This window comes from Pipistrellus hanaki (assembly GCF_964339955.1).
Source record: "Pipistrellus hanaki genome assembly, chromosome: 3".
NCBI lineage: Eukaryota > Metazoa > Chordata > Mammalia > Chiroptera > Vespertilionidae > Pipistrellus > Pipistrellus hanaki.
Genome location: NC_140505.1, coordinates 170,870,617 through 170,895,558, shown reverse-complemented (window position 1 = coordinate 170,895,558; position 24,942 = coordinate 170,870,617). Strand labels below are relative to the sequence as shown.

The 24,942-nt window shown below is 52.7% G+C and overlaps 1 protein-coding gene across 1 annotated transcript; it reads left to right on the top strand.

The window, feature by feature from the left end:
* The first annotated feature begins 5,697 nt into the window (after nt 1-5,697).
* Nucleotides 5,698-24,895, top strand: PLEKHG6 (pleckstrin homology and RhoGEF domain containing G6). The gene is made up of 16 exons (XM_084877973.1): nt 5,698-5,808; nt 6,965-7,170; nt 8,501-8,656; nt 9,179-9,343; nt 10,631-10,726; nt 11,001-11,051; nt 11,351-11,500; nt 12,387-12,497; nt 12,651-12,800; nt 13,244-13,381; nt 13,695-13,814; nt 14,233-14,365; nt 14,484-14,599; nt 22,705-22,850; nt 23,732-24,415; nt 24,607-24,895. Exons 2-16 carry the CDS (start codon nt 7,033-7,035, stop codon nt 24,614-24,616), a joined length of 2,364 nt encoding a protein of 787 aa, XP_084734099.1. The 5' UTR covers nt 5,698-5,808; nt 6,965-7,032; the 3' UTR covers nt 24,617-24,895.
* Nucleotides 24,896-24,942: the final 47 nt, after the last annotated feature.

The following is a 24,942-nucleotide window of genomic DNA, read 5'->3' as shown; positions in this document are numbered from 1 at the left end:
GGGTTGTCAAATGATATTAGAAATAATGATTTAGGATCTTTGTGTCAGCATCTACTCTAAGAGTAAAATATCTGCCCGTCTTCCTGGGCTGGGCACGATGTGTCATAATGAGGTGGGCTGAGACAGTCAGCCACGAAATGCGTGTGCCAGAAGCAAGGGCTCTCTGTATCCCTGGAGCTAGTAGCAGTTGACTATTGTAAGGAGTGGGGCTGTTCTAATTTTGAAAACTGACCCAGAGCCTTCATCTTAATTACATGTACTTTTGCTCACCCCAGGCTGAGGAGATAGAGACCCAATGTCAGTAAAGACCTGAGAGAGAAAATGAAATGATTGCTTGGAGCTAAGAGGGCCTGAAGGAAGGGACCACACTGTCACTGATCAGAGCCACCTGAAGAAAGACACCCTCTGAGAACAGCATCACTGGAGGTTGTCAGGCAGAGGCAGGAGTCATCTGCCAAGGACCTCAACCAGCATTTCTGCATGGGGAGGAAGAATGTTGAGCTGCAAGGTCATATGGATCCTATTCAATTGGGAAAGGCCAGGACTGGGGGGCCTGTCCACTTCTGGTTCCAGAAACCAAGTGAAATTTCATTGCATTTCCAGGGGCTGCCACTGGGGGAGACTATACCTCTCAGGTGCAATGGGCAAAGGTAGACTGCCATGAAACAAACTCTCTCTAGAGATCATTTGCTTTTATTATGTGCTTGTCGTTCTTGAAGTCTTGAACTGCATGGGAGGAGAAGTGGGGAACGTTCTCACAGGTGGGAGACTCAGTGTCATCGCCTCAGCCTCACCTGCTAAGGAACCTGCCAGGGATTCCTGAGCCACGTAGGCCCTATTGGCCTGGCTAAGATGCCACAGCCTCCCTGGGGACTAATCATGTCAAGAGCAGGAAGGAGCTTGGTCAGAGCACAGACCTGGACATTCAGACACCTGACTCAAAGCTCAGCACCAAGAAATTTCAAGAAGGAATTTGGAGCCCTCACCTCCTCTTTTATTCACTTTCCCCCTCAGCTTCCACCAGAGGCAATGGCCCTGTGACCTCATGTGCCCCAATCTTGGCTTAAGGCAAGAAAAGTACTTGATAAACTAATCTCTTTACTTGAAGGCAGAGGGAGTCCCCTCCCTTGCCACAAGGCAGGCGTTGCTAAACCATTTCAGCACTCTTTCTTCTGAGCTCCCCTCCAATAATCCACAGAATCCCTTAACATAGTATTCTAGAGCAGTGTTTCCCAAACTTTTGACATATGTGTACCCCTTCTATAATTTTAGTAACGCTGAGTACTCCTTGTACTCATGAGAACATAGAATTAGGCGCAGGTAAGCACGGTGCAGTGCACATCCCCACCAAACTCCGGTGCAACGCATACCCCCACTAAACTCTTCCCGTACGCCTGGAGGTACGCATACCACACTTTGGGAAACACTGTTCTAGAGAAACCACTACATGCAAGCAAGGTAAAACCTACCTGTGTGTTTGTTCTATAGGGTCAGAAACCTTTAGAAGGAGCACCAAAGAAATGTTGAAGCTACAGTAATGAACCAGGAATGTGGACCTGAAGTTATAGAAGAATGTCAGGTATTTAAAAAGCAAAGATAGGAATAGAGAGGACAGAGTAGGCAAGTCTACCTAAATGTCGATTCTATCTGATTCTATCAAGTCAATGCAGCTCAACGCCACAAACACTGACCCTCAGCCTTAAACTTCCTTATGTCATATACTTTTGGTCACCCTCGGGATGAGGTGCCCAGCGCCCACTAGTAGCTTTTCCCTTCCCTCAAGGAGCTTGGAATGTAGTAAGGAACATGGACATCTATGTACTGGGCAGAGTAGGAGTGATGCCTTTTAAAGAAACACAGTGGCCAAGGCCATTGAAAATAGGACACAAAGTGATCACTCTGGTTGGGGGGTCATCAGGAAAAGATTCCTGAAGTGAAGCAGCCCATGGGAAGGACCTTGAAGGAAGAGAGTGTGGAAAAAGTCACCACTCAGAGATCAGCTGCTGGAGGATGGGATGTCCCCAGGAATCCATCAGGCCGACTCTCAGGAGGCCTTAGAGAAAGCCTGCCCTTTCCCCCTTTCTTTTTAACCTTGTTCCTCTATATCTTTGTGTCTTTGCTCATGCTGTTCCCTCCTCCAGAAATGCCCTTCCTTTCTATTTTGCCCAACAAATTCCTACTCACCTTAAAGTCCCAGCACAAAGTTCACCTCTTTTATGAAGCCTTTCTGACTCCCTTATGCAGTTATTAGTCTCTCCCAAGTGCTCCCAGAGCTTGGTGCATTCTTTATAAGTATGACTTGCATGTCAATGTTCTGTTCACCATTAGTCTGTCTGTCTCCCATATTAGTCTGAAATCTCTTGGGGGCCAGGGACTGTCTCTTATTCTAGGAATAGGACTATCCCTCATATCTTGCACACAGCCAATAGTGTGGAAGGAAGGGATGGAGGGATGAATTAAAAAGGAAAGGAAGAGGGCATCAGTTCTGATCTAAGTCACTGGCACCTGTGCCCAGTGGCCCAGCCCCCCAGTCTTACCTGCCTCACATGACCTGGTGCCTGCCAGAATGAGCCCTCAGCTTCCCCTCTCTTCCACTCTGGGCCAAGGAGGACACCCTTCCTATCAGTTGCCTCCTTTAGCACCTACCCAGATGCTCATTAACCCAGATGGCTCCACTCTGCCCTGAGAGGTGGGAACTGGGCAGAGTTCCCAGCTCCAGTGAGTCTCCTTGACCTTCCTGCCTGTGAAGAAGGGGAGAAGAGGTTTGGGTCCCCCTATGCCAGCCCCAGAAAGTTACCCTCCTGCTGTATCAGGTGGAAGTTTCTGACCCTCAGAGCTCTGATCTTGGACAGATACCCACTCATCAGCTGTGGAATTGAGCTGGGGGCCGAACGAGGGGTATCTGCACTGGGGGAGAAATGAGGCATGAAGAAGGGATAGGACTCAAGCTAAAGATGTAAGGCAAGACTGGGGCCAGCCCAAAAGAAAGACAAGTACCCAGGTCCTCTCCCTGGGCCAAAGGTCAGGTGCTCCCCAGCACCACTCAGTAGGGGCCAATCCTTCAACCTCCAAATTCTTCAGGCTTCATTCATGTGTCTTCTCTCCACCACACAGAAGGGCTAGGGGAAATGGAGGTTGTGAGAACAACAACCTGACAAGAAGGCCAGAATAGACCAATTAGAACACAGGGATCCCACCTCCCAGCCTGTGTAGTGACCTGCCACACCTCCAGCTTTAAGACTCCAGTTTTCCTGGGAGCCTCTCCTTCCAGAAGGCTGGAGACAGGCCCTGGGGCAGGCAATAGATGGAGATTGGATTCCAGTCTTCAGGGAAGTGAAAGGGTTAGTTTTCCCCATGTCCATTGGGCCAGTCTAGCTATCTCACCCGAGTGCTGTAAGCCCAGGTTTATGTCTGGTGTTCTCTAAATTTCAATTTCCCTCTTACTCCTCCTTCCACCTCCTTCTGGGAGGCACTGGAAGGAGAAGCGAGGGACCCTTGGCACCCGCTATCCCTGGGGTGTCATTTAATGCTGCCAGTAATCGCCATCCCCTGGTTTATTATTAGCTCTCTTCCCTCATGGCTACTCTTGTCATTCCTGGATCAATTGATCTCTCTGTGTGTGAACAACACTCAGTGGTTGAGCATCGACCTATGAACCAGGAGGTCAACACAGTCCAATCCTCAGTCGAAAGGGCATATGCCCCAGTTGTAGGCTCTATCTCCAGTGTGGGGCATGCAGGAGGCAGCTGATCAACAATCCTCTCTCATAATTGATGTTTCTATCTCTATCTCTCCCTTCCTCTCTGAAATCAATAATATATATATATATATATATATATATATATATATATATATATATATATATATTAAACACATAAACAGGGTAGTGATCATAGACCACACACACACACACATACACTGTGAATGGGAAGAGAAAGGGGCTTCTCTCCACTGTAATTAATGCCCTAAAACCCTCTGACCCACTGGGAGGCAGGAAGCAGGAAGTAGCATGCGGGGGCTAGAGGCACAAAGAACTCTTCTGAACCAATAGAGCAATCACATAACAGCAAGCTCAGAAAAAGAGAGTATCGAAGGGCAATTATGAGGAAGGAACCAAAACTAGAAACCAGTGAATGAATGTGGGATGGCAAGAGGGAAGGAGGCAGGTAGAGGCTGGGTGGAGGGAGGCAAAGTGTGTGGGGGTGGGGGGGGGGGAGCAGGAATGGGACATCTATAATAGTGTCAACAATGAAAATAAAGTTTAAAAAATAGTAAAAAGAAAAAAAATGAATAGCATAAATAAACATGGCAAAAATTGATAGTTGTTGAATCTGGGTATATGGGGCTCATTATACTATTAGTTACATTTTTTGTATGTTTAATTTTTGTATCACAACTTTAAATTATGTATATTGCTTAATAAAGCTGTTTGACACTTAAATTAAAAAAAAAAAAAAAGACAAAGGATGATAAAGATTCCTCTCCAAACAAAATAGAGTCCTCGGAGTGAGGATGAGAACACTTCAGATCATTGAGGTGTTTAATTTGCCAGACAGGAGAGCAAAGGGGAGAAAGATCTAGAGATTATGCTTGTGAACGTGCTTTGTAAATTTCAGAATGCTCTACAAATGCAAGAAGTCCTATCGGTCCCTGCATAGCAGAAAGACCCAGGATGGGGTGGTGGTGGTGGTGGTGGGGCATTCAAACCTGCCCCTGCTCCCATTACAGGGTCTTTGGCTTCATGGCTGTAAGATTATAATGATCACCCCTCCATGGACACTTCTGGTTCCCCAAATCCACCCCCTTCTGTCAGACAACGCGCCATGGTCTATGGATGTGAAAATGTAGTCCTTCTATGGATCAGGTCTGTTTGAGCAGCTGCTGTAGGTGTGAAACCTGGAGGGCGCCTGTTTGCCATGGAGCACAAAGGTACCCCCATCAGCGGCAGCTCCTGTCCTCCCACCCCAGTTCAGGTGATGATGGGAGAGATGTCGGGCCAGGGACCCGGCCCCAGGTGCGGTCCTTGGAGCAAAGGCAAAGTCCAGCCTTCCACAGATGGCCAGGGCAGTGAGAGATAAGGGTCACACTTTGGACTCCACTCCAGAAAGCCCCACGAGGGCCCCAGGATCCCTGAGCCCCTACATTCCTTCTGCTGGCTGTGCCGCTCCCCTGCCTGGTTAAAAAAAAAAAAAAAAAAAAAAAAAAAAAAAAAAAAGATGAGGAGGCAGGGGGAGGAAGGGATACCCGGTCACTCACTGCACCCAGAAAGCGAGGTGGCACCTGCCGCGGGTCACTCGCCGCCTCCTCAATAAGCCTCATCACTTGCGAGCCTCCGGGGGTCTGGGGTCCGGGTATCCGGGGGTCCCGAGGTTCGGCTCAGAGGGGAGCGAGCGCCTGAAGGTGGCGCGCGGCTCCAGCCCTTCCGCTCCGGCCGGTGGGTGGTGAGCTCAGGTGCAAAGGGAAGAGACAAATGGGGACCCTGCAAAACGAGCTTTTCTTCCCCGGAGGGTGGTGGCTGCGTCCCAGACAGGGGCTCCTCGGTCCCCAAGGCTCCCTGGGCGTCCTCCCTGCGCCGTCGGTCCGGCGCCCACGGGGAGAGGGCGGTGCCTGCCCGGTCCCCGCCCCTGTCCTGCCACCTTCCCTCCGCCCGGCCCTGCGCTGCGCTGCCCGGGTCCTGCGGGCCGCTCGGTCCCAGACCCAGGCCCGGCTGTGGGGCTGGCATCGCGGGGGGAGCCGTCCGCTGGCGGGAGCCCCGCGGGCCGGGGCCGGCCGCGCGAGCCGCCGGCGCGGGGACACCTGCAGGCACAGGTGAGCGGATGGGGGCGGCGCGGGCCAGGGGCGCGGGGCGGGAGACGCAGGGAAGCCCGGTAGGAAGGCAGCCAGAGGGAGACAGAGCCCTTGGAGGGAGAACTGCTGGGAGGGGCTTGGGAGACAGTGACCGCTTTTCTTCCCGGCTCATAAATCAGGGGGGGAAAGGTAAGGGGAGGGGGCCCAGGCCCACCCGGAGAGGGGCCAGCAGCTGCTAAAGACACCTCTTGTATGCAAGCCCTAGCTACTCAGAGGGAGGGTGCTCTATCCAGGTGGAGGGGGGAGGGATGGAGCCCCACACCTGGCCCCCTGCTGCATAGACATGTCCATAGAAACTGGGGAAGACCCAATATACCCCGAGACCAAAGAGACCTTGCTTCTGCTCTGCTCATCTCTAAGGCCGAGGGCTCCATAGCCGCTCCTCCCTCACACCGTGTCTGTAGCCAGGAGCATCCAGAGAAGGGGTGGGCAAACTCGTCAGCAAAGGGCCAGATAGTAAATATTTTAGATTTCCAAGTCTACTAGTATATACGATCTCTATCGAAACTAGCTGGAAAGCAGTCAGGGATCATCCGTAAACGGGTAACTGTGGCTGTGTCCCAATGAAACTGAAATGTGAATTGTATAGATGTTTTCTCTGTAGTGAAATCGTATTTTTAATCCCCCCCTCCCCCACAACTATTTAAAAACATTCTTAGCTGGCAGGTTGTACAAAAACAGGTGACAGGTCCAGGCAGTCTCCTGTCCTCTCTCACATGACCTCCCTGCAGGCTGCGTATGGGGAAAGGGAAGCTGTAACCGGGTGCAAGGGGAATCCCCCCACCTGGGGCCATCTGGGAAACGGGGGACTTGTCTGTCGCGCCCTGGCTCCCAACTCCTCTCAGAACCACAGCCTCGTCCGAGGCCAGTGTGGGAGCTTAGACGCCAAACATGCCCACGTGTGGAGGAAGTATGGTTCCCAGGGGCTTTCTAACCAGCGAGGGGGGCATTCCCCACCCCCAGCAAGTCAGAGATGACGAAGACACGCTCTCCCAACAAGTGACCAAGCCCTTGACCCCCTCCATCCTCCCCTCCTCCCCACCTCCATCCCCTTGGTCTCAGGTCTAGTGCCGCCCACTGATCAAGCCTGGCCCTTCCATTCATTTTCTCTTTGCAGACTCAGGGGACCCCTTTCTCCTGGACCTTGGAACTATGAACCTTTGGAGGTGACCCAGGAGAGAAGGGATGCAATCTTTTGGTCCTCCAGATGAGCGTCCCCTCCGAGGACTTGTGGAGTCCCGCATTGAGGCTTATGGGGGCCAGCATCGGGCTTCTGCCCAGAGTACGGGCAGCAGCCTCTATGCCCGAAGAGGCCTCATGCTGGTGAGTCCAGGTCACGCCCCAAAGGTGACCTGGGTGGGGCAGATGGGAGGATGCCCAGGCTTTCAGGCCTCTGCCTTTCACCGGCTCGTGGGCTGCTCTCTTCCGATGCCTCGCCCTACCTTCTCTCCTGGGGTTGGGAAAGACAGGAAGGCAGTGCTGGGCCAGATTCCCAGGACTCTACGCCCATCCCAGACAGATGGGGCGCTCATCCCAGACAGATGGGGCGCTCATCCCAGACAGATGGGGCGCTCATCCCAGACAGATGGGGCGCTCATCCCAGACAGATGGGGCGCTCGAGGCAGAGAGCCAGGGGTGCCAGGCCCTCGGAGGAGGTGCTGTTAGACAGGTCCGAGTCCCGGAGCTGAAGAACATTGCCAAGCCCTGGGGATGGCACCTCCCAGACACCCACTTCTCCTGGGAGGAGCCTGTGGGCTCTGAGTCAGGGCTGGAGAAAGAGCAAAGGTTCAGAGTGCCCCTACTCTGAAAGTGGGGAGGGGTGTGGGGGCTCCTGAGCTCCACCCTGGCTCCACCCTCCTGGCCTGCCTCCAGTGCTGACCAAGGAAAGGGGTGTGGCGGCCAGCGGTCTTTCCCTCCTCCTCCCCGATTCCCTCCACCCTGAGAGCACTTCTGCTTCCCGTTGGGGGTATCCCCAGCCTTCCTGGAGGAAGATGTGCCCTAGGATGCAGGGAGGACAGCGGGGGGTTCTCCCAGGCTGAGGGTGGGAAGGCAGAATAGGAAGTCTGTGGAGTAAATCCAACCACAGGCCAAACGAGGAATGTGACCGGGCCTGTCCAGGAGGAGACTTGTGGCCACAGCCTTAGCCTCTCACAAGGAAGGGCAGTTGCCCCCACTGGATGGGACCCAGGCCACATGCCCCTGGGGAGGAGCCACCCATGTGTGTGCCCTCATCCCCACGTGTCAGGGAGGCTGTTCCCAAACCAGAGAAGCTGTGAGGGACCCAAATGTAGTGTGCACTGTGCATTGTGCATGCAAGCCTAAGGTGCGGGGAGCGCACACATGAGTAGGCAGACATGCGGGGGGACACACACCAGAGCCCAGGCATGTGCGCACCTGTGTGCTGCTCTGCAGGAGGTTCTACTTCTGCCCTGGGCTCACTCAGGGAGCCAGCTTGGCATGTCTCTGCCCAACCCACTTGGCCTCCCTGGCAGCAGCCACTGTGACTCAGGGCAGGAGCGGCTCACACCAAACTGGTTTGAGGGGAGCAGTGAGTCAGTTCAGCTTGCACAGGTGAGGGCCTGGCCCCCACTCCCTCCCTAGGACTTCTGGGGGAAGGGAGACAACCCCTGACCTTTCCTTGCTCTTCCCCCAGGAGCCCAGTCGCCTACGCTTCCAGGACTATGTTTCCTCCGCCAAGGGCTCCGGCCAGACCCGAATCCTGTCTCCCAGGAGATTTCGAGAACCAGAGTTTGAGAAAAGGCTTGGAAGCCCCTTTGGGGCTGGCCCACCTCACTCCCCCAAACTCAAGGTAAAGAGTCCCTCTCTTTTCCCATTGCCATGCTCACAACCCGAGCTGTGGTGTCCTCCAGAGATATGAGAGCCGAGAGCTCGGGCAGACCCTCCAATAAGCCACTGGCCCTGTATGGAGTCCTTCCCAGGGATACATCTCTAAGCTATGCTGCCTCATGAAAATGTCCACATTATGGGCAAATGTCAAAATGCTGCCTGAGACCTCTGGTTTCCTAAGTCCTGTTCTGGTCTCCCCCTGAAGGTCCCGCTAAAGGGTTCTGTCTCAAGAGACCCCTGAAAGGCACCTTTATGGTTAGGGAGCCCAGGTCAGACCCCTCTGTCCAGGGACCTTTCTGTAATGCAAAGTGCCTCTCCATCCATGTGCCAGAGCACCCTTGCCCCTGTAAGCCTAGCAGGGGTTGATCCTTGTCCCCTAGGCTTACACACACACACACACACACACACACATACACACACACACACAGCCCTCCCTGGGCTGTTGGGCTGTGGCCACAACTAATCCCTTTCTCAATTCCACCAGGAAGTCGACAAAGCCAATGAGCTACAGAGGAGGCTGCATACATTCAGCATGTTTGGGATGCCCCGCCTGCCCCCTGAGGACCGGCAGCACTGGGAGATAGGAAAGGGCAGCGACAGCGACCTGACCATTGAGAAGTCCTGGAAGGAACTGGTGCCTGGGCACAAGGTGGGCCTGTAACGTAACGTCTGTCCCCATGGGGTTACAGACACAAGTACACACATCTCACCTCTGTCTCTTCCCCAGGGTCATGTGGGGAAAGTGTTTGGAGAGATCTTATTCTAGGTCAGCGGTTCCCAACGTGGGCCCCACGCCCCACAGGGGGACAATTTGATTTTTAAGGGGGGCAATTTGAGAATGAGTTATTAACATGAATTTTTCGCATCTCTTGTGGTTCTAGGGGCTTCGTCTACAGTATGTAAATATATAGTGAGCCCGACTGGCATGGCTCAGTGGTTGAGCATCAACCTATGAACCAGGAGGTCGTGGTTCGATTCCCAGCCAGCACATGCCCAGGCTGTGGGCTGGATCCCCAGTGTGAGGCGTGCAGGAGGCAGCCTCACACTGGAGATGCATCATTGATGTTTCTCTCTCATCATTTATGTTTCTATCTCTTTCTCCCTCTTCCTTCCTCTCTGAAATCAATAAAAATATATTTTTAAAAATTAAAAAATAACTATATAGTGACATATTTATGCATTTCAGTTGTCTATTATATGTTTTGAAACTTTATTTGCTATTTTTTCATATCACTACATTTTTTAAAACTATTTCTTAATGATTTCTTCCTCAGTACTTCATCTGTCCTTTTGTTCTTTTATTTTTTTCTTTCATGGATGCCATGTTCTCTGGAAACTTGCTTAGACCAAGATAATGGCCTTTTAAGCTTCCTCCACGTAAATAGAAATTCACTTTTTGAATAATAAGAATTATATGTCATGGGGGGATGGGAATCAGGATTTTAGAGATGGTTAGGTGGGGCATGGCCAAAAAAAAAGTTGGGAATCACTGCCCTAGGTTCAAATCCAACTCTGTCACTTACTAGTGAGACCTTGGTCATGACAGCAAACCTCACTGAGCCTTAGTCGCCTCATCTGTAAAATGGGGATGACACCTTTACACTGGAGGTTTGGTTTAAAGCATAGACCCATGCACTGAAGGATCTTGGGTTCAATTCCCAGTCAAGGGCATGTACCTGGATTGCAGCTTCAATTCTTGGCTCCAGTCAGGCTGTGTGCAGGAGGCAACCAATATCTCTCATATTCATGCTTCTCTCTCTATCTCCCCTTCCTTCCCTTCCACTCTCTCTAAAATTCAGTGGGGAAAAATATACTCAAGTGAGGATTAACAACAACAAAAAAAAGTCATCTATGAAGTAGATGCAGTAGCAAGTGGTAGCTGCTATTCTGTTCTTTTCACTGTTTCCCAACTGAACCAGCCCCACTCCCATCCCAGGAGATGAGCCAGGAGCTTTGCCACCAACAGGAAGCACTCTGGGAGCTACTGACCACAGAACTGATCTACATACGAAAGCTCAAGATCATGACCGATGTGAGCCCCCCACAGTCCCAGCCCTGGCCCCATCCTCAGCCATATACCCATCTCCCTTACATTTTCTCTGATCCTCCCAGACCAGAGGAGCAGGGTTGCTGGGGGAAGGAGGGGCAGGATACCAAGAGATTCCCCTGATTTGAGACCTTCCCAGGATCCTGGGAGAGAGGCTGGCAGTACTGAAGTTGGGGGGTGGGGATGCATTAAAGGGCTAGGCTGGGGTACTGAGAGAAAGAGGCCAGGTACTGAGACCCTCATCTCTCCCTTCATCTAGCTCCTAGCCGCTGGTTTGCTGAACTTGCAACGAGTAGGACTGCTGACAGAAGTACGTGGGAGCTCAGGAGGGGAGTCTGGTACATCCCGAGCTCTGAGCCCGAGGAGTGCGGGGTAGGGTTGGAGGGGTCACCGAGAGCCCTCTAGGCTGCCCGGTCGGAATTTCCACTGCCCCATTTTCTAGGACACCACCTGACCTCCCTACTCCCCTTCTTGGTCTAGACACCAAGCAGGCCATAGGTCCCATCCCACTCCCCACGTCCAAGCTTAGCAGTTCTTGCTTGTCCATGGCCAATGCTGCCTGTCGGTGACCTGCCAAGGCATGCTGCTAAATCCTTCTCCCTATTCCAGGTGTCAGCTGAGGCCCTGTTTGGAAATGTCCCCAGCCTGATTCGAGCCCACCGGAGCTTTTGGGAAGAGGTGCTGGGGCCTACCCTGGAGAAGACTCGAGCCTCTGGCCAGCCTCTGGACCCTGTCAGCCTGCAGGATGGCTTCCTGGCGGTGAGGCATGGTGAAGGGTTGGATGAAAGGGGGGCTGAGGAGCCCAAGGGTCCTGTCTGCAGGGCATGTCTACACAACTGGAGTTCTCCCATGACCTAGGGCACAACCCCTTCCCCAAAATATCACTTCACCCCCTGCCTTTCACTTGACAAGTATGACCTCTGACCCAAAGGTTCTTTGGCCTTCTGGAGACCCTTATGTATGACGTGAAAATGCAGCTGTCTCGGGAAACAGTTACACCTAAGCTCTTATCAACTATAACATCTCACTTCTTAGACAAAGATCCACTGACAAACAGCTGGGAGTAAGAATGGGGCCTGGGTGAGGGGTGTAAAAGGCCACCAGGGTACCTGGAGAAGTATGACAAGAGAAAGAAAGAGTCCCAGGATTAGGCCTTCCCAGTTTTCTCCAACCAGGAAGATGTGGGCCTTGCAGAGTTGGAAGGAATAGGGTAGTGAGTTGGGGAGACAATCTCCTGGGAGCCATAGGTAGCCCCCTTCCACAGGACAGGGCTTCCGGGCCAGCCTCAGATCACCACCACCCCTGCCGGGTGAAATGGGATCTGCATGTCCTGAAAACGTTCCAGATGAATTATTGATGGCAGGAGTGAATTCAGAGCAGCAGGGCAGGCAGGGGCTGTGGACAGGAGCTCAGAGAGCAGCAGTAGGTCGGCCTCTCGGGTCCTCACCTCCTCCTTGGAATCCAGAGAGAAGGGCTGGCAGTCATGAGAGGTAGGGATTGGCAGGAGCTGGACTACGGGTCTATGAGAGGCTTTCGCTATCCCCACCCTCACCAGTACACCCTGATCCCCATGCTCTGCAGCCAAAGCCTGTATCTCATGACCTTCTTTCCCTGCCTGCTCACTCCCGTCCCCCCGTCCCTCTAGATCAGCCAGAGGTTCCAGCCCTATGTCCAGTACTGCCTGAGAGTGAAGCAGACCATGGCTTACGCCCGGGAGCAGCAAGACAAGAACCCTCTCTTCCGTACCTTCGTGCAGGTGGGAGAGGGGGTGGCAGGAAGGGAGATGGGTGGACCCTACACAACTGGATTCCCCTCTACCCACCACCCCCGATCTTCAGCTGGGCCCAAGGCTGAGTCCATCAACTAGGATGGGGCAGACTGCTGACCCCCTGCCCACCTTCCCCGGCAGTGGTGTGAGAAGCACAAGCGCTCAGGGAGGCAGATGCTGGGTGACTTACTCATCAAGCCCCACCAGCGCATCACCAAGTACCCACTGCTGCTGCAGGCCGTGCTCAAGAGGACCCCTCAGGCACAAGCCCGCCAGGCTCTGAACGACATGGTAGGTGGCCTGGCAGGGCCAGTACCCCGGGAGTTGGAGGCTGGTGTGGGGCAGCTGCCCTCCAGGAATTCTTGAGGGTCTCTTTTTCTTTTTCATAGATTTTTATTGATTTCAGAGAGGAAGGGAGACGGAGAGAGAGATAGAAACATCAATAATGAGAATCATTGATCAGCTGCCTTCTGCACACCCCCTACTGGGGATCGAGCCCACAACCCAGGCATGTGCCCTTGACTGGAATCGAACCTGGGACCCTTCAGTCCACAGGCTGACGCTCTATCCACTGAGCCAAACCAGCTAGGGCAAGGGTTTCTTTTCTTAAATGTATGTGACAGTGTGGCACTGACCAGCCAGCCTCCATACAGGCTGTGGTTGCCATTGGTTGGGTGCGATGCCCAGGATCTGGAGCTGAGCTGCTCCTCCTGCCACACCTCACCCTCACCTAGATAACAGCTGTGGAGTCCTTCCTGCGACACATCAATAAGCAGGTCCGCCAGGGCGAAGATCAGGAGAACTTGGTGGCAGCAGCCCAGCGCATTGGGCCCTATGAGGTGCTGGAGCCATCCAGTGAGGAGATGGAGAAGGTGAGAGAGGGAAGGAGGCTCGGAGAAAGCAAGGCCCCCAGGAAAGCAGATGCAGTGGAGGCCTGGGAGGGGAAGGGATAGAGGTGCCACACAGATAGGTGTGCCCATCATTCTTTACTGTTGGGGCGGATCCCAGGGGCAGAATTCAAAAGAATAGAAAAAAGGCCCTGAAATGCTCCCTCTCCCTCCAAGCGGAGGATGGAATACAGATGGAAAGAGCCAGTGCTGGTGACGGAACAAAGACCCATCTTGGCCAGGAGGTACACAGGAGCCCTATCCAGTCCCCTGACCCTCTCCTCTCTGTGTCCCTCAGAACCTGCGTCCTTTCTCCAACCTGGACCTGATGTCCCCCATCCTGGGGGTTGCTCCTGATCACACCAGGCAGCTGCTGCTGGAGGGGCCTGCGAAAGTGAAGGAGGGGCGAGAAGGGAAGGTGAGGGAGCATGGATGGGAGCAGAGAAGATGAGAAATGGATTGAAGAGAAGGGAGAGATAATGGGAGGTAGGGTAAGAGTCATGTAAGATGGAAATGGGAGAAAGGTGTGTGTGTGTGTGTGTGTGTGTGTGTGTGTGTGTGACTGGGTCACTTCTGTGTGTGTGTATGGGGAAGAGGACATGGTTCTGGCTACAGCTCTGATTGTTTGTATGACCCCGAATCAGCCACTTTCCCTTTCTGTAAAGTGAGAGAAGAGGCCAAGCTGACACCCCCTCCAGCCCTAGAATTCCCCAATGTGCACTTGTCCCTGTGTATGTGTGCACCCACATGTGCACACTCATGCATGAGTCCAGTCCCTGTCCCGCCCTTCCCCCTGCTCCACTCACCTGGCCTCTTTCTTCTACATACGCCCCAAGCTGGATGTGTACCTGTTCCTCTTCTCTGATGTGCTCCTGGTGACCAAGCCTCAACGCAGGGTGGACAAAGCCAAGGTTATCCGCCCCCCCTTCATGCTGGAGAAGCTTGTGTGCCAACGACTCCGGGACCCTAGTATGTCTCCCCTTTGGGGACTTTGTCCCTCCCCTTTCCTCTTGGCAGGGGGAAAGAGGAGTCAGGATGGGGTTCCAAGACAGTCCAGCCCTTGAAGCAGGCCTTCTCCCCCACCCAGACAGCTTCCTGGTGATCCACCTCACTGACTTCCAGTGCGTCTCCAATGCCCTCATCGTGCACTGTCCCAGCCCTGCAGACTGTATCCAGTGGCTGGAGAAGACCCAGCAGGCCCAGGTATGTGAGAGCCAGGTGTGGGAGGGAGGGATGGGGCCCCTGGAACTCAGAAACTGGAGCACAGAGGGGAGGAGGAAGAGAGAAAGGCTGGAGCTGATGGAGACTCAGACTGTCCTCAGGAGGGAGACACAGCCTTGACCATTCTTGACCATCATAAAAGGAGGGAAGAGCCTCTTAAGCCACTTGCTGTGTGTGCCAGTCCCCCAGAGATCCCAAGATGGCATCCCCTAGAAGTTTCTACACCTTGAAACAATTTACTTCTGAACTTCAACAGACGTTATTGGGACCCTTGCTGTCTGCAAGCACCAGCTCGGTGCTGGGCAATCAGAAAGCAGTAAAACACCGTTCCTGCCCTCAAGGAATGTACACCGCAGCCTAGCTAGACAAGTTAGTGTATGACGATAGAAACATGCATACATAATGGAACTCAGCCCAGAAGGGAACAATTCGTTCTGCCTGGTGGGTCGGTTAGGAAGGGAACGGATGAGGGGGAGGGTGCGCTGAGAAGCCTTCACAGAGGAACCCTTATCTGAGCTCTGTTTGGGGAAATATCTAGGAATATCTAGGAGTGTTCAGGGAAACAGGGTGGGAAGGGAAGGTATTTCAAATGGACACACGGAATGTGCAAAGGTCGGAGATATGAAACAGCTGTGTGTGTTGAGAGACGCACCAGCCTGGGAGTTCGTATCACCAGGACATAAAGCACAGGCAGGCACAGCGGCAGAGAGGCTGGGAGGCAGGCCCCGCCAGCTTGTCCATCTCCCATGCCACGTAAGGAACTTGAACTTTGTCCTTCAGGTGACAGAGAACCAGTGGAGGTACGGAAAGTGACGTGGGCAGATGTAGGTGATTAAAGCTAGAAGAGTTCAGAAGGCAGAGCCAAATGGAGCTGTTCTGGGACCACAAATGGGGCTACTTAAGGTAGCAGAAATGTGTTCTTTCCCAGTTCTGGAGGCCAGAAGTTGGAAACCAAGGGGTCACACTTCCTCTCCAAGGTTCTAGAGGACAACCCTTCCTTGCTCCTTCCAGCTTCCAGCTGTTCCTTAGCTTCTCTAGTCTCTGCCTCTGTCCAAATTTCCCTCTCCTGTCTCTCATGAAGACACCAGCCATCACATTTAGAGCCCACCCTAAATCCAGGATGGTCCTTAACTTAGGATCTTTGCACCCTCTTTCCCAGGACCTAGACAGATCTTCCTGGGCTACTGTCCAACCCACTGCAGGAGCAGAATGACCAAAGTAGTGTGAGGAGTGGAGCAGGACTTAAAGGACAGGGAAGATCGTGAGCAGAAGAATCAAGGGAGCATTTGGGTGGGATTTGTTTGGGGGCAGTGACTTGTGTGTCTGAGCCTGGAGCAAAGGGTTTATGTGAGCTGGTGATTGGGAGGCCACGCACTACTGCATCCCCAAGAGCTACAGAAGAGGGTGGACTGGACAAGACTGAACTGAATTGGGTTGATGAGAGAAAACCACCATAGGTTCTTGAGCCAGGAATGCCAAGGTGAAATCAGTGTGTTTTGTCTTTGTCTTGAATTGTAAGGTGACAGTGACAGGTGGGCTGGGGGAGGGGAAGATTGGTGGCAGGAGATTTACTTTGCTAGTTTGGGTGTGAAATATTGAGGTTTATTTAATGCCTTGATCTTTGGGACACGTTGTGAAAGAAAGGAAGAAAGAAAGAAAGAAAGAAAGAAAGAAAGAAAGAAAGAAAGAAAGAAAGAAAGAAAGGGAGGGAGGGAGGGAGGGAGGGAGGGAGGGAGGGAGGGAGGGAGGGAGGGAGGGAGGAAGGAAGGAAGAAAGAAAGAAAGAAAGAAAGAAAGAAAGAAAGAAAGAAAGAAAGAAAGAAAGAAAGGAAGGAAGGAAGGAAGGAAGGAAGGAAGAAAGAAGGAAGGAAAGAAAGAAAGAAAGAAGTGGGGGAAGGAAGAGAGGAAGAAAGGAGCTAAAGAAGAAGAAACAGATGAGCCTTAGGGAGACTGGCGAAAAGCCTACACTGAATGCATGAACATCTAGGCTCAAACACCAGTTCTACCTCTCACCAGCTGAGTCATCTTAGGTGAGCTTCCATTTCTTTGACTGCAAATGGATATACTGTTATTACTGTTGGCAGTCCTGGCTTCACGGAGGAGATTCAGAGGTCATTCCGATTAAGCAAATGCATGGTCACAGCCCTGTAACCCTTCTTCAGAGACCAAGGACGGTTGCTCCCCGAGGTTCCCGTAGGGAAGACTGCTTTGGCCATGGTGCCCCTGGCAGAAATGAATTCTTAGAAAGGGAAACCTGTTTATTTAGTTATTGTTTCCTGGGAGTTGTTTCCTAGGGTAGCATTATTCAGTTTTAAACAGAAGCACTTTGGAAATGTGTCAGTGGGAGACAGCCAAGGGGAGTCATCTTGGAGGCTTGTGGAAATATGGAAACGCAGACCTGAGTTCAGGTGAGAAATGAGGGTGAACTATGAAAGTTGCTAAGAGAGTGAATCTTAAAAGTTCTTACCACAAGAAGAAATTTTTTCTAACACTGTATGGTGATGGATGTTAACTAGACTTAGTGTGGTGGTCATTTCATTATATACTAGTGGCCTGGTGCACGAAATTTGTATATAGGAGGGGGTCCTCAGTCCGGCCTGCACCCTCTCCAATCTGGGACCCCTCAAGGCATGTCTGACTGCTGTCTCCTAACCGCTCACCTGCCTGCCTGCCTGCCTGCCTGCCTGATTGCCTCTAACCACTCTGCCTACTGGCCTGCTCACCTCCAATTACCCACCACCCCCACCAGTCTGATCACCTACAATGCCCTCCCCTCTTGACCCCTAACCACCTCTACCTCAGCCCTGCCACCATGGCTTTGTCCAGAAGAATGTCTGGAAGGTCTCCTGGAAGGTCTCCCAATCTAATTAGCATATTATCCTTTTATTAGTAAAGAGGCCTGGTACACGGATGGGGGCCGGCTGTTTTACCCTGAAGGGTGTCTCGGATCAGGGTAGGGTTCCCTTGGGGGGCGGGGTGGCCTGGGCAAGGGGCCTGTGGTGGTTTGCAGGCCTACCACGCCTCTATTGGGGTGCTGGCCTGGGTTAGGGGCTGGGGCAGTTTGCAGGCCAGCCATGCCCCCTTTCGGTTGGGGGGTCCCCCTGGCCAGTCTGGGTGAGGGGCTGATGGCTGTTTGCAGGCCCCTCACTCAGCAGTCAGCCCAGGTGACGGTGACCCAAGACTCCCACGTGCCCATGCCAACTCCATGTCCTCTACCCACAGGACTCTCCTTCAGCGGCCAGCCTGGGCAGGTGGGAAATTTGGTTTCCTTCATTGCCAGGAGCAATCCAAGCCTCCCGCTCAATCTGGCTGGTCTGTGGCCACCATCATCTTTGTCCTGCTAATTTGCATACTCATTTCTGAATGGCTGATGGGTGTCTCGAAGTGATGGTCAACTAGCATGTTTCTCTTTCATTAGTGTAGATCAGGGGTCCTCAAACTTTTTAAAGTGGGGGCCAGATCACGGTCCCTCAGAGAGCTGGAGGGCCGGACAATATGAACTACTAATTCCTACTATAACACCTCGGCTGCGCTCACTGCCCAAAAAGCCTGGCGGGCCGGATCAGACTCCTCTGTGGGCCGCATGTGGCCCGCGGGCCGTAGTTTGAAGACCCCTGGTGTAGATCCTACATAAAAGCCTAATATGCTAATTGTCTGCTCATCCAGTTGGCCATTCAACCAATCAAAGCATAATATGCTAAGGCCACTCAACTGCTCCTTATGACGTGCACTGACCACTGGGGGCAGATGCTCTAATGGTTAGATTAGCTTGCTGCTGGGGTCCAGCTGATTGGGACTGAGTGATTTGAGCCAGACATGCCCTGGAGCCTTCTCACAGTCCCTTCCTTGCTGGCCAACCTCTTGTGTCCCATCCTGGCCCTGATCCTGCTCCAGTGGGCTCTCTTTGCCAGGCCTTTGCCCTCTCGCAATATGGGCTGAGTGAACCCCCCAACTCCAGTGCACAAATTTCGTGCACCAGGCCTCTAGTTTATATATAAATATATATTTATATATATTAAGTCGTTACCTTGTACCCTTGAAATTAATACCATGTTATATATCAATTATACCTCAATTTTAAAAACAGAAGAGGCATTTTGAACCAGGAAAGAAATCTTATTGTAGATTATTTCTGAAGAATGCAACTTTATTATTTTTAAGGTATTTAAGTCAAATTAGTGTTCCTCATAGAGTTTGCTGTAATGAATAGATAACAATGGTTTGTCATTAGCACATTAGGCAGTTAGGGCTTCTGAAACTTCTGAGAATATGTGAAGAGTCTGTTCTTTAAATAATTTTAAGCCTTCTTTCTGCAATCGTATTTATGATATCATATCATAATATGGAGAGATTATTTGAGGAAAGAAAAACCAGAGCTTAGTCTCGGTTTAAATACCTTATTAAAAATTCTGAATTGGGAGAGTAAAAAAATAAATATGGGTGGTTTTTTTTGCCATTTAAAAAAAAGAAGAAGAATGAATTAAGGGTGAAAGGAGGAACCTCAAGACATTGTGTCCTCCAGCCCTGTGGGCTGCAACTTCCTTAAATACCTAACAAGATGGTGACAGTCCTCAGCAAGGCAGAGGTAGGGGACAGGGTTGGGTCTCTGGCTGCCCTGCCTCAGGCCCCCTCATACTTCCCTCTCTCTGTGTGACGGGGTCCTTCTCTCTATCCCACTCTCCCAGCTCAAACACAGTGTCTACATGGCTGGACTGGCCGACAACCGGCACCATTCCAGTGGCCAGTCCAGTTGTACTGAAGGCCGGATAGGAGTGGAGCTGAGGACAAAACTGGAGGCAAGCCCAGCCTGTCAGGACCGCAGGTGGGGCCCTCACCTGCAGGCAGCCTCCCTTCTTTACCAGCCCCACCAGCAGGACCTTCTCCTTTTCCTTTGGTTCCTAGTCCCAGGACAATACTACCACCCCTTCTCCTTTAAGAACCCCCAAGGGACCACCAAAGAGTGCTGTCATTTTATTATCTAAATAATTTAGCGCCCTGGTAGTCTCACTACTGACTAATAGAGGAAAGGAGGTCACTTCTGATGCCTAAAACTCTGGCCTCCCTTTGCAAAACAAAGACCGGAAGCTTTGAAACTAATTTGTCCTGCTGTTATCTCACAGCAGATTCTCAGAGAACACACACACACACACACACACACACACACACACACACACACGGCCTTCACTCTCTATCCCCATCAGTCACTGTAAACTGCAGAGGGCAGTAGAGTATCTACAGCAACCCCCCCTCCCCACACACACACACACACACACACACACACACCACCCCCAACCCCTCCACACCCCACCCCCACCCCCGCACAGAAATGCAGATGGAGATTTATTCCTGACGAGTCTACCGACAGTGGCTTAAGCTTTTGGAGAAAAAGAGCTTCTCAAGGGAAAGACAGACTGAATCTTGGGAAATGCCCATATTTAGGGGATGAGAAGAGGAAAAGACACCAGTGACAGGAACAGAAAGAGGAGAAGGCCAAGAAATGAGAGGAGGGGCGGAGCCCCGCTCGGGTTATCTGTGTTCTCGCTGGAGTCGTTTCGTTTCTCGGGGGAACTGCCGTGACAATGGGAACTGCCACGCAGGATGGACAGAGAATTATGTTTGTAAACTGTTTGGCCCGAAGCCCAGCCCCAAATGGGCGCTCCATTAATGCTTGTTATTGTCATCAAGAGAAGGGTGGTCAGGGGTGCTGGAGACTCATTCTGACTGGGGAGCTGCCTCAACATCTGGGGGGCCTTTGGAAGGAGAGTGGGTGGGTCTGGAAGCCGCCCAGGGACAGCGGGACAGGAGGCATTTCCTCTCAAGGCGTCAGGCCCCCGCCCAGGCGAGGGAAAAAGAGTGTGCTGAGGGAGCCCCCACCCCCCCCCCACCCCCCGTCCAGTTCCCGGCTGCTGGGGTGTCACAGTCTGGCTCAAGCGCCAATTTCCTCTTCCTTTCCCACCCCGCCCCCAGCATGTCTTTCCTGTTATCCCTGATGAGAAAACCTCTGGGTTACTGGAGAGGCTTTAAGGTAGCGTGGGGGGGGGGGGGGGGGGGGGCGGCGGCGTAGGGGGGGCCTTCAAACAGCCCCAGCCCCTGGGGGCTGAGGTCCCTGCCTCCCTGCTTCTTCCTGGGGCAGGGCCAGGGTCAAGGTTAGTGGAGATGCTGGTATTGGACGTTCCTTACAGACACCCCACCCCCATGTCCAGTTCTTTTCTTCCACACACTGTCCTTATCCTGAACGTCCCAAACACAACACTGAACTTGGGTCTCGTAGGGTAAAAGGACATGGCATCTTAGCTGGACAAGCTGGCTGTCCCAGCCGCTCCCAGGCCCCAGAATGGCCCCTCCCACCCTCATCACAGCTAGGGACAGGGAGAGGTCCCAGGCCCTGGCCTGGTGTGCTGGGTTCCTGCTCCCGGGAACCATCATCCCTTGCTCTGGCCAACAGACCAAATCTTATGAGACCGCTTAGAATCCTCGCAATGCTTTCTCCCTCTGGAGACTGTGACTGGAGAGCCAGGGCAAGGAGAATTGGAAATAGAAGCTCAAGTCGTTGATGTCATTTTCCTATTCCTGTTCACCATTCTCCAATACGCCTCTTGTACTGATCTCCCTAACCACTGTGTTCCTGAGAAGCTTTAGGGAGGTCCAGGCACCCAATAGTTGCTGGTTCATATACCTGATATACCTGAAGTGGGAAGATAGTCAAATGCTTATCAACCAGAATGGCATGGGCACCAACCAATCAGAGTGGAGCATTGGGAAGGCGGTGGGTCTTAGAGGTCCACTGCAGTGCAGGGATGCTAATTCCCCTGCAGTTGCTGGATTTTGGGAGGCAGGGTAGTCCTAGGAAGGGAGACAGAAGGCTCAGACAGCACCCTTTAGCTTACCAGCATGGAAGTACTTGAGTATTTTAACAACGATGGGCCATCCAGTGAGTACTGACATCAGCGCTGCCCCCAGCAGCCTCCAGTCCCCTTCACCAAGCCTCCTCCTTCAGCCTTTCCTCCAGCAGCCTCCAGTCCCCTTCACCAAGCCTCCTCCTTCAGCCTTTCCTCGGTTCTGCGGCCTTCCCTCCTCCTCCCCCAACAGATGTTATCCTTTCACAACTCTGAACCCTTTCTGCTGCCCTTGATTACTGACTGCCCTAGGACTCAGGGAAAGGCCCAGTCCCAGTGCTGTTTCTCTCTACTGTGCGACCTTGAGCAATCCCTTCATCTCTCAAAGTCTTGTTTTCTCATCTGTAAAATGGGCTAATATCCATGCTTTTCCACCCTGAAGGGTGATGGTGTGTCTCAAAGGACTGTGCATGTGGAGGTGCTCTGTAAACCACTTCTCAGATGTCACTATGTTATTCTGATGACGACTCTCGATGAAAACGTTAAGGCAGGAAGACAGAAAACATAATGTATCCTCCTTCCAAACCTCTGAGACAGTCTTGTTTTCATCTCTGAAGAATAGTAGAGTCCTCAACCCAGGACAAAGCCTGCCTCTACCCAAACTGGTGGCAGGAGGAAGGGTAACCTGAAGACACAGGACTTATACCACCATCACTGCCAATCAGGGAGGGCTTCCTGGAGGAGGAGGCAGGAGAGAGAGACAGAGAGAGAGAGAGAGAGAGAGAGAGAGAGAGAGAGCTTGCCAAGGGGCATGAGAAACAGGAAGAATTGTATATGGAAGAAAGGGGGTCTTCTGCTCGAGAGTTCAAATCCTGGTTCTATCCCACTTCCTACTTCCTGATCTTGGCAGTCACTAACCTCATCTCTATTTCTCAGTAGCAAAGTAGGAGTAAAAAAATAATATCTGCCTCATTGTTGTGAAGACTAAAGGAGATAATGTACGTAAAGCACTTAGCCCAGTGCTTGGCATACAGCAAATGCTCAATAACAGAGGATTTTTTTTTTTAGAATTTTAAATATTTTTAAAATGTATTAGAGATAGATATTGATTTATTGTTCCACTAATTTATACACTCATTGGTTGATTCTTGTGTGTGCCCTGAGGGGGGATCGAACCTGCAACCTTGGCACATCAGGACAACACTCTAACCAACAATAATCAAGGATCTTAATGGAAGTATTCCCATCCCAGGTCACCCTGCAAAAGCTGAAGGCAGAGGAATACGTCCAACAGAAGAGGGAACTCCTGGCCCTCTACAGGGACCGGGACCAGGAGTCGCTGAGCACCAGGCCCTCCACGCCTTCCCCAGAGGGCTCTCAGAGCAGCGTGGAGGGGAGGTAAGACCCACAGGGCCCATAAGCTCTCCCACAGGAAGGAGGCTGCAGGTAAAGAGGGAGAGACGAGGAAAGGCTGAACAATGATATGACAGCGCTCGGGGTGAATTAGGAATACACTGGGGAACCCAGGCTGCAGGTTGGAGAACAGGTTGGCATCAGCCATGTGAAGGGCCTCCTGGGGCAGCCTAGGTGGGTAGCCAGCCTAGGGTTGGCGCAGGCTGAAAGAAATAAACACAAGAAGTGCGAACTGCCTGGGGGTGGAGTGAAGGCCTGTAGGGATTGGCAGAAAGTCCGAGCTGTAGGGACCACCTTAGTCCAAATTCCCAGAGTGTGAAAGGTTCAACCTTAAACACAGCTGTTCAGCAGCATGGGTGGAGAAAAAAAAGAGCCATCACGGGGGTAACCTCGGATCTCAGGAACCTCCCAGAAAATAGCTGAGCACCTACTTGACACAAGGACCTGGACCTAGTGTTGTGAGCTTCCAGTCCAACCAGAGATGACAAAACAGTGCAAAGGCGACACCAAATTAAATTTGGAGGAGGGACCATTTTCTTAATGGATCGGTCAAGGGATACTTCCTGGATTTGAACTTGACCCCTTTTATTTTATTTTTTTTAAATATATTTTATTGAGTTTGTACAGAGAGGAAGAGAGAGAGAGATAGAGAGCTAGAAACATCGATGAGAGAGAGTCATCGATCAGCTGCCTCTTGCACACCCCCTACTGGGGATATGCCCGCAAACAAGATACATGCCCTTGACCGGAATCGAACCCGGGGCCCTTCAGTCCCCAAGCCGACGCTCTATCCACTGAGCCAAACCGGTCTCGGCTTGAACTTGACCCCTTTTAGCATCAGACTCTGACCATTCATTCGTTTGTAGGAATTCTGAGTTCTGCACGATCATCCCCCAACTGGTGGTGACGGATGACACAGATGAAGACATCCCCTCGGTGCCAGATGACACCTCAGACTCCGGCTACGGCACTCTGATCCCCGTCTCCCCCAAGGAGCCCCACTCCCCTCTGAGCCGGCTGCGCCCGTGGGCCCTTCGGCGGCACCCCGGCATCACCCTCTCCGCCCTGGACCTCCGGGATGTTACCTTGCGCCCTCAGCATCCTGACCCCCAAGCTCTCCAGCGCCGAAGCACCCCTGAACTGCCGGGGGACGTTATCCGAAGAGGAAGCAGCCTTCCCAGGGGAGAGACGCCCACCTGGTCCGAGGAAGAAGAAGGGACCTCGGTGGGCGGGAACGTGGTAGTGGAGACCTTGCATAGGGCCCAGCTTCGGGGGCAGCTCCCACACTCCCCGACCCACGCGGACTCTGCTGGGGAAAGCTCCTGGGCGTCCTCAGAGGACGAGGAAGAAGAGGGGCCCTTCTTCCGAAGACCCCCTGGCCCCCTCAGTGCTGAGGACATGCTCAGAGAGATCCGGGAGGAGCTGGCCAGCCAAAGGATCGAGGGCGTCCCGGAGCCCGGGGACAGCGGGCCTCGGAAGCTGACTCGGGTCCAATTGCAGAGGATGCGTGGGCCCCACATCATACGGCTGGACACCCCCCTGTCCGCATCGTAAGTGCTGAAGGGAAGGTGGGCTGGGAGGGAGCAGAGGGGAGGAAGGCAGGCCAGGATGGAGTGGACAGGGAGGGGGAAGTGTCAGAGTAAGAGGTCGGTGGGGAGGGGTCGGTATAGAAGGGCAGACCCAGAGCAGGGGCCATGGCAGGGCCGGGTCCTGAGCCTCACTCTTCACCCCGTCTTTGCAGAGAGGTGTGAGGAACACGCGGGACCTTTGGTTTGGCATTGCTGCCCGAGGAAATCTCTCCCCAAGAGTGCTGGTCACCACCCCCTGCCTCCCCAGGACTGCACCTCAAGGCCCACACTCCCCAGGAAGAAGCCTGGCCCGCGATACCGGGCCTTCCTGCTCTAAGAACTCTGCGGATCGCGCTGTACATTGTGTACCATAGGCACCGGAGCCCACATAAAGTTGTGCATAAAACTGCCTGCCCGGTCAGCGCCGAGGGTGGGAAGAACCCGCGGGGGCGGCAGTGCACACAGGCTGCTCCTCCGGCAGCGGGCTGGAGGACGGCGGGGTACCTGGC